This window comes from Protomyctophum bolini (assembly GCF_963924005.1).
Source record: "Protomyctophum bolini genome assembly, chromosome: 5".
Taxonomy (NCBI): domain Eukaryota; kingdom Metazoa; phylum Chordata; class Actinopteri; order Myctophiformes; family Myctophidae; genus Protomyctophum; species Protomyctophum bolini.
Window position 1 is genome coordinate 11,999,607 of NC_137866.1, and position 10,260 is coordinate 12,009,866.

Genomic DNA, 10,260 nt, shown 5'->3' on the forward strand with positions numbered 1-10,260 from the left:
CGGACCAATGACTAGTCCGAACTTAAATAGCAATTTGCTACCTGGCAAAAAACAAATTACATTCCACATTGACCTTCAATGACTATAGCCTCTACACTAACCATGCACTCATCATGGCTGCAACACTTGATTTCGACACATCCTTGTACTTTGATGAATTGAAAAGGTGTGCCCTATTGTAAACAAGTGTAATGCTTTATGTTGTCGTCCACTAACAGTTACATTTTTGTATTGAGTTGTACTTGAAATATATAGCCTACTGTAATTCTGCAAACTGTTAATCAATTAATCAATCAATCAATCAATCAGTTTCAAGACATGCATTCTCAAGTCAAAAGTATTTTTTGAAGCCAAAGAGGGTCTCCCACAATGAGATGATTTCAAAATGCTTGTCAAGTAATTTAGTAAAGGTTCCACCGGCAATTAACAGTTATTTATTAACTGCCTTATAATGGCTTATGAATGGTGAATGAATTTGTTCTACAAACATTCAGAGTTGTCAGAATTTCATTTCATCTTTCTTTTGCGCTTCTTTAAATTTATTTTCCTTTCTTGTCTTTTTTAAAAGCGTCTTTCTCATTTTATCGCGGGAAATTGCACGTCTAGAGTGGTTGGTGACGTGGTCCGAAGAAATTCTTCGCTTTAAATAGTTAATTGCCCTCGCCGTGTTTACGACGGTGTCTTATCGATGGGGAGAGACAGGCGGAGAGACGCTACTTTTTCCAATAGGGGAAGGCAGGCCTATATATTTTGCAGCTCATGTCTGAAAGGCTGGCTCCAAGCGCTAGGGGTGGGCTCTCGCTCTCTGATGGTTTTCCAGTGAGTATTTGTCAGGTCAGACTGTGTACCGCCCGGCGGTCTCCGCTCCTCTCCCCGGGTTATTTATTACCTCTCTCCCCCGCCGGCAGCGCTGCGGCTCCGGGGCCGCTGCCAACAACGGCGCAGAGTCGGGGGTGACGTTAGGGGGACTCTCAACAAACGACAAGCGGTCGTTGAGGGGAGGAAACGGTCCTAAATATGGACAGAATTTTCAGCACTTTAGTGTCAAGTCACTGTCCTCATGTTTTCTTGCAATAAACCCACAGGGCGGAATAATATAGGCTACTATATTGTAAGTATAGGCTGTATGACTATTGTAGGACTATTTTTTTAATTATTTTTTATGCTTGTTCATAATATATTTTGATCTATCTATCTGTCTATATTGTATTAACTATATGACTATTTGTATTTATTTGTATTTCCTGTTATTTTTGTGTTGTGTCGTTTAATTGTGATATGGATCTCCCTGGGTATGAAATATTGATTGATTAAATATAGCTTGAAGCTGATCTTGGACAAAATGGATTAATCAAAGTCTATTTAAAAAGTGAGTACTGAGTATAGGCCTACTGTCATTCTGACAAAAAAATACATAAATAATGTATACCTTGGGCTATACAACTTGTGCAGATAAAGCTTTGGGCCACATAAAAAAAGAAACCATATTAAGAATAGATTAGCTATGATGTTTTCTGATAAAAGCAGATTTCTATTGCGCCTTTACAGATCATGTATAGCTAATACCAGTCTAACAATATAGCACATATCCTACCAAGGAAATCCATCATTTCATTGTTTCGCCCCCACACGAAAGAGATGGAATGGCTGGTGGAACGATAACATCACAGTTTACGAGAACCATTTTTAGATGCGAAAGTTGAAGTGATCATGCTGTATTTGGGGAACCCCTCTGTGAAGGGGCTGTATGTTATATGGAACATATAGATGAGTCACGAGTCTCGCGACCAGGCGAGGCGAAGGGGCTGTGAGAGGGCTGGGGTGTCCCCTTTATGACAGCTTTCACCAGGTCTCTCCCAAAGGTGAACCCTGACACCATGAGCCCACACCAGTCTTGTGGTACAGACGGGGGAGATTTGATAACAAGATCAAAGAGTCTGAAATATTTCCTTCAATTTCCTAGAAATGGGTTTTTGAAAATTGAGCATAAATGTCAACAGTAAAATTGTGTTCAAAACGTGAGGGCTGAGTGAAGGGCACCTTTTCCACCGGCCTTGAACCATTTCAGTTATTTTTCAGAGTGTTTCCACTGAAAATGAATTGGTTTAGCAACCTAAAAGTTGGTTCGGAACTGGAACCAAAAATGTCTGCCGGTTCTGTGAAAGCAGCACCAAGGTTCCAAAAATCTAGAATGGAACCAGTTAAAAGTTATTTAGGTGGAAAAGGGCCCTCTTTTGGTTCAATCTGGTGATGGTGATGGGGAGCTTTTGTTTTGAACTAGTGACGGTAGGAAGCCATATCATTCGTGGGTCTGCATAATTTCATTCTACAGCAAATCTCTCCGCCTAAAATAGCAGATTGTATCTGCTATATTTATCCTAAAATAGCAGATTGTATCTGCTATATTTATCCTAAAATAGCAGATTGTATATATAATCTGCTATATTTGCAGATTTGCTGAATGTTCATCTCAGAATAGGGACGCTATAGGGTTCATGTGGTTAAACTCCTTTGAGCCATTCATGGTCCTCCTGCTGTTTAATGTCACCACTTTCTTCTCACACCCTGCAGCTTTTAGACCTACAGTAAAGTCAGAAAATGTCAGCCTGTTCACCTAACCTATGTGTCTTGGGTATAAGATATCCAATATAGTGCAGTGGTTCTCAAACCTTTTGGCTTCAGTTCATTCCCCCTTTCCCAGAGTTCTGGATCCAAGTACCTCGGGCCCCTTTAACCGACTGCAATATGTTGCTTAGAAAACTACAAGCTAAAATGGAGTGAGAGTTGCCTCCTGAGCAGATTTATTTTAAACTGTCACCATAACATATCAGCAAATCCAGTTAAGATGTGAATTTGTTCAAATAACGTGCAAACAATTGCTTTCTATTTGATAACAATTAAGTGTTAAAACTTGATAGTTTTACAGATCAGCAGGTTCACACAAAGTTTGTCAATATATCACAGAAAAATAAAGTCTTCAAGTTTCCACTTTCTCTCATGTAGCCCCACCATTTGAGAAATGCAATAGCGTGTGAAGGTTTATTTCCCCTTCCTCTTGTAAATCCTAATTCAAACAACTGTGTAGTTCAACAAAAACAACTGAATATTCATTTTCGTCAAGCCAAGCCCTAAATGTCTTACAGGGATATTGTACCAATATCCAAATGTTCCATTGGTAATTTGAAACATCCACTATACAGTTGCACTTGTTATCAGTCCCTCTGTGTAACGGCCTCAATGAGATGCCCTTAAAAACATTAAATGTAAATGTGTGTTTGCCTTCACGGTCGTGGCTGTCAGGCATATACTTCTGGTCAGGGACCTGCGGTCTATGGCCTTCTGTAGCGATCTCTCCCTCTGCGGTGTGACGTGCCTCCTTCCTGTGCGTGTGCGTGTGTGTGTGCGTGTGTGTGTGTGTGTCAGAGGCCGTTTGGTCTGATTTATAGCCTCTGACACAGAGCGTTCTGGACCCCACCTCAGCTCCTGGAATGGCTATTCCATGTGTCGGCTGGTCGGCGGTGGATCCACCTGGGTGGTTCTCTCCTGATGGAGGTCAGATGTGGTTCTGCTCACAAGCTCCACACAAGTTCCGGTGGAAAGTGTTCTCCTCGCGGCATGACAGTAGGGGGTGGAGGTGGAGGTGGGGGTTTGGGCCCCAAAGGGCTACAGCATGGGTTTTAAACAGCAACGTATACGCCCCTCACTGCTTGCTGCATGCAGTGACAGTGAGCGAAGTTGTTGATGAATCTCAAAATGTCCCTTCAGTATACTAAATATCTAAAAGTGAGGCTTATGAGATGTGCATGGTGGAAACCATAGCAATTAGATGTGCTAAAACATTCTGTTGGTTACAAAAATGTGCCATTGTGTTGTAACCTAGAGGGTACCACCGTACCGGTATATGCACATTGCTTACAGTGAGTGGCAAATCAAATGACAAAGTGAGTTTAACGTAGTATTTCTTTGCCACTCAGTAGTGAGTACGTTCGCACAAAACTTCCGGGTATGATGATGATGTCACGTGCATAGCCTTACCCGCTATTTACATTTAGGCTTTCACATGTAGGTGATAATTAAGGTCTGTCAGACAAGGCCTGATGATGTCAGCCTGCATGGGCAGTATAGGCCTAACGAATAGACACATGGACGACATAAAATAACTGCATCTGCATGCATTGCCTCAAAAACCTGAACACAAAAGCACGTAAAGCCAAAACAATTACGTCAGACCCAGTCCAACAACTTTAGGCTACACACCACCACTGCACCACATTCTGCTCCTGTCTGACCGCACACAGTAAAATCCTTATAAGGGTCTATTTTTACACTCTCAGATTTAAATTAGCACTGAGGATTTTACAGAAGTCAGGACAAGAATTCCCACTTGGCATCATATATACACCTCAATAATTATTGACTTTAGTTTTGACTCACCTCCACTATGGTCTATAGTACTGTATGTACTATATACTTGTTTTGTTTCTTGACTTGCGTTTTCTATGCTGTGCTGCCTGCAACATTTGCTCAATGAGGCCAATAAATATCTATCTTTTATTTTTCTGTGGTTATTATTGGTGTTTTAGGACAAAAAAACATTAAAACAGTAATCTGAAACAAATCATAATAACTTGAATTAGTATAGTTATGGTGAAACTATATAGCTGTATAAGAAACATTTATTCAGTCTGTCTGCAATTATACTCTGGCTGGTCTAAATTGGACTTCTTCGTATATTCAGTGTTATTAATAACAGCTCCTTCCGTTTTTGTGCTCCAAAACGACGTCCCTCGCGGGCCCCCCTTGTCGTTTTGGCGCTTGCCAAGCCTCCGCTGTTTAAATGGGCCAAGTTGAGAAGCGGCGGAGAGTGCAAATCTTGTTTGGTCTGGGTCTATGAACTTCAGCGTGACTTTAACGACATACACAGGGTTAAAAACCACTGCTTTGAAAGTTTTGCGAACATTCTTGATTTTGCGCAAATATAATAAGCTTTTGAATTTGAATACATGCAACTAATATAGGATTTCAGGCTATATAGGTCTATATGAGAAATCAATCAGCTTTAATAGCTGCATGTTAATTCTATATCCTATACTTTTTTTGTCCTATAAGCAGATATTACATGTTTATTCTAAATCTAAAATCCCCATAATTGCGACTATTTTTTATTTTATTTTTTTGATTGGAAGGTGAATAATTTTGTTCATTTAAAAGACTGGGCTATATATTGATACATTATACACAGCTGTTCCTATTATAAACGAAGTCTCTCTTGGTGCACTCGAGTGTAAACTACGACGGGTCAATGAATGATCCCTATGGTATAGGTATAGGTGGGTAACATAATGGCCGGGGCTAAGGGCTGCCCAGCATGTCAGGTATTAACAACAGAGCGAGTCTGATTCAATGTGGGAGGCAGGAGCGCGGCGTCAGGAGCCGTCATGCGAGCGGAGCTGTAGCGAGCCAGGCGGAGAGCTGGAAACCACTGAATGGCAATCTGTCACACGGCGACACGGGAGTCGTGCGTAAAACAAAGTGGCGCGTCTTCAAGTCTGGCTCGGGCTCTGACCAACTCATAGAAGGCGACGACGCTCAACTTGGGTCGGACCAGCCGCGGCTGATCACTTGTTACCGGCGCTGCTTGGCTACCACTAACATGCCTGCCATCAAAAAGGAGAGACTGGATGGGGACGAGATGGCATTGGCTGCGTTCAACCAGCCCGAATACCTGGCCCCTTTAAATGCCACCACTATCCCTGTAGTGACCCCTCATCCGCCACCCTACGACCACATTTTCGCCCATCACCGCGCGTACTTGGGGCTCCACGACTCGGCGCTGCATCACCAGCACCTCCATCATCACACGGACGACTTAATGCTGGAGAGGTTCTCCTCCATCCCCGACTTTCAGCCGTTCTTTGACAACGGGGAGCCCTGCATCGAGGTGGAATGCGGGGAAAACAAGGCTTTGCTTTATATCAATAAACTCTGTCAGGGTAGTAAGGGACCTTCAATTAAATACCGGGGCGAATGGCTCACTCCGAACGAGTTCCAGTTCGTCAGTGGAAGGGAGACTGCCAAAGATTGGAAACGGAGTATAAGACACAAAGGTAAGTGCAGCATCCACCCATTGCCCGCGTGGTGATATTTAGACATTATTAGTGACAGGACAGCTTCCTCTGTGTAGCGGATACTTTTAAACATCGTTTTATTTAAGATCGGAACTTGGTTCTCCATGGTTTGGTGCTGCGTTTCGCAGTGAAAGGGTTACACCAAATACGGTGCGCAAGGAGACAGCTGAGGAAAGGCGCATATATCCTCACACTGTTCTCGGAGGATTTGACACACAGTTTTGGGCAGCGACCGTAAAACCAAACCGGGGGCGTCTGGAGTAATAGCTACGTTGGGATTGAGGTGAACGCACGAATACTTTAGATTATACAATGTTAAGGCGGTTGTAATGCTTTCTTCTGTTCTACTATGGGGCGAAACGTTCCGTTTGAGTGCAGCTACACTTGTGCTGTGCATCAGTGCACGGCACGCATGGGTGTTGACACTTTCACGGATCGCATGTTCAGCGTGTGAGATATTTTAGAAAATTATTGTTTTGATAGACCGTTTTACGTCAGAGACTGTTTAATGTTAGGTTATGGTCGTTTTTGCAACTTATCCAAATTACTATAGTGCATACCGCAAGTTTACAAGAGTTGACATTGTTTATAAATTCAATTATAGCGTATACTGATTCAGTTATTGTCGAAGTAGCATATAGGCTATACAAGATACGATAGGCTAGCATATAGCTCTAGCTCTATGCAGATATCAGTAGCCTATAATATTTTTTTTAACATAGAAAACGCGTGGTAGACGCACTTGTTTTCACCCCTCCCAGCCAACCCCCCACAATAGATTATTACTCACGCAGAACTGACACGCGTTAGTCCAAGATTTAGTTGAAAGAGAGTGATGGGGTGGGGGTGGCTGTGTATTTGCCCTAGGTCAAACTTGATAGTTTCATAGCCTATACCTGAAGCTGCATCCGATTCCTCCTTATACAGATGACACTTTATCTGCCTCCTCTGTTGTTCATAATATATGAACTGGACTATAGAATTGAACTGTATAGCCTACGTTTTCTTGATAAGATATGTTTTCACTTTGTTTGAAGGTAATAATTAATAACAAGCCATGTCTTTTATGTCCATGTTGATCTGACATGATTTTGACGATTAGCGTTGCTTTGGAGTTTGGACTGTGGCTGTCAAATTACTGATTTAATTATCCTTATATGTTAAAATGTGAGCTGATGAATTGGTCAGTTATGCTAGTCCTGATTCACATTTTCAATCTGAGATATTAGCCTACGTGTATGTTTTTTGCAAGTTATGTAACAGAGGTGAAGAGTTCACATGCCTGGAGAATTTGGTTTGGACACACACACACACACACACACACACACACACACACACACACACACACACACACACACTGTGTGTGTTGTCGGTATATATTTATAAAAACACAGCATCATCTCTGTTTTTTCCAGGGAAAAGTCTGAAGACTCTCATGTCCAAGGGAATCTTACAGGTGCATCCTCCGATCTGTGATTGCCCTGGGTGTCGAATTTCATCTCCAGTGGTAAGATGATCATTTCCTTATCCATTACATGACACGGCCTGATGTCATTTGTACATACTGCATGATAACTACAGCCTATGAAGACAACTTCCCTATACCACAGAATTTATGTTTTGGGGCCGCTGTCTTTCATTTTGACCTTGATGTCCTACAGACCTAGCCCTATTTTTAGTCTAGACTCTCTCAGAGTAAACTTAACATTGAGGTTTTGACTGTACAGGCCTTTTAATAGAATCAGAGCATCAGCCAAGCGTTCTATTGAAGGTTAATGGCAAGTCTATGTGACTTCCCATTGGTGTCGTTAGCCAGGCTGTTTTGACTTTAGTGTCTGGGTTCCTCACCTGGCTGTTGACCCAACCTTTGTTTGCAATTCCCTGCCCCCTGGGATATGTTGAGGGCATCATGCCAAACTTAACAGGCATTGCAGGTGTGTGACCGTGTGTCACTACCACAGCCGTATATAACATTCTGTGTGTGTGTGTGTGTGTGTGTGTGTGTGTGTGTGTGTCAGCTTTGTGCGAGCATATACAGCAGGCTCACGTCGCCAAATCTGTTCGCACAGGTGTGACGGGGTGCGAGTGTGTTTGTGTGCGCTCGCGCGAATGTGTATGCGTGTGTTTTTATCGCCACGGAGTGCATCTGTCGTCGCTCCCAAGCGCTAATCTTGAGGGAAGGGTGTAAGAGGCTTAGCGAGCTACTGAGCGTGGCTACTGCTGATTATTGTGTGTGAGGTACGCCAGGCGAAGGCGGTTTAGATAAGCCGGAGGTGTTTGAGTGATACAGGTAAACTATGTTTGCTGCATCCAAGAATGAAGACCTTTAAGGTTTCACACATGGGCTTCAGCCAAGGCAAATTACACACGACCGATGACATGAGCCGTAGAAAGCAGAGGAAAGCAGAGTACAAAGGTTCTATTTTTCTGTAAAGATGTGGGAAATGAAAGGATGTTAGACATTCTGCCTCGGATATTTGTATTTATATATTTGTATTTATTTTGACTAGCTTGATGATGTATTTATGTCTGGTTATTAGCACCAGCTTATGACTGAGGAGAAACTACATTGCTGTGTGCAAGGACATGAGGGGGTTTAGTTTGAGCCTTTGCTCTCTTTCAATTTCTCTCTCTCTCTCTCTCTCTCTCTCTCTCTCTCTCTCTCTCTCTCTCTCTCTCTCTCTCTCTTTGTGAAGCCTGAAGCCTAAGCCACCCTGTGAATACCACCCTGACGCTTACACACACACACACACACACACACACACACACACACACACACACACACACACACATATACACACGCACGCAAGTATGTTGGCAGTTCCACATGAGGCGTTGAGGGTAAGGAGGAGGAGGTAGTCAGTGGGGCTTGTCTGGCCTATACTGGCGTCTCCCTCTACACCCCCACCCCCCACCACCACCACCATGCACGCACACACGCCACACACACACACACACACACACACACACACACACACACACACACACACACACTATCCCCCCCCTCCCCCCTCCCCTCAGGGCATGGCACCATCTATAGTATACTTCTCTACACTCTAAAAGTGTGGATGTGCATTTAACGCTAAGTTACGAGTGTACATTTTCCTTTACGTTCTCAGGATTTAATTTACATTCTGGATTTTAGCACTCCCTTTGCTGTTGATGTCCCAGTCTGTTTCTTTACATCAAATGTGTGCTTTCTCTGTGCACACATACAGATTAGGCCTGACCTAATACTAATGACATTTATTTAGCTGCTATAGTAGGCCATGGAACTCAATTTCTGAATACTTTTCAAATTGACCTCATGGTGGTGCTATAACAGCCATACCTTACGTTTTGATCATGAGGTTCATGAGTCAGTTATTTGTCACATCATGACATCACAGTCTTACAGGTGTAAAGTAGTGGGTGACATTTGTGCTCCTTGGTATTCCGTGAGAAGAGAGTGGATATAGAGGAAGACTGAGAGCAATGGGAAGATATAGAAAACAGGTTAAATAGGAAAAATAAAGATATATATACATGTCGCTATGTCGATAGCATATACTGTATATATGGCTGAAGATATATTCAAACATTTGCATCGTAAGCAGGTGAAGTAAATTAGCAGTAGGTACAATGTTTCTTAAGGTGTTATACCAAGACCAGTTTGTGCACAGCATGGAAGGTAATCCCCAATTATTAACTTTTTCTTTGACCAATCTTCATCAAATTAGCACAGACTAGTGCAATTCAGACGAAGTTTAGTGAGATTATGGATGTTTGAATTTAGTGAAACTAGAGCGGTGCCCATTGGGCACTGGCCTACAAGTTGGAAATGCATGCCCCACCCAGATAATGTGTCCCTTTTATGCCCATATGGAGTTCTTTGTCAGGCATGCCCAAATATGGAGTCTATGCAGATGTCAGAAGTTCAGCATTGTGATGTCAGAACAGGCCAGCTCCATATATGGAGATATAGGATGATCAGCTCTTTTGTGCTGGTTCTGGACAACCGGCTATCCGACGGACTCGACACCGGGCACTTCACTCCCTGTGAGGGTGTGGAACGCTTGTGTCGAATTTGAAGTCGATGGGGGTGAATGTGTTCTCGAGTTACGTGGATTACAGACGTACGTGTACATACGTA

General features: G+C 42.8%; 1 protein-coding gene across 1 annotated transcript in view; it reads left to right on the forward strand.

The window, feature by feature from the left end:
• Window positions 1-5,368: 5,368 nt before the first annotated feature.
• Window positions 5,369-10,260, forward strand: part of LOC308314946 (uncharacterized protein) — a gene marked incomplete at both ends in the record, with an annotated part of 55,549 nt that continues 50,657 nt past the window's right edge. The window contains 2 exons of the mRNA XM_080762770.1: window positions 5,369-6,107; window positions 7,544-7,635. Coding sequence (XP_080618896.1) covers window positions 5,369-6,107; window positions 7,544-7,635 — 831 coding nt within the window. The remainder of the gene's footprint in view (window positions 6,108-7,543; window positions 7,636-10,260) is intronic.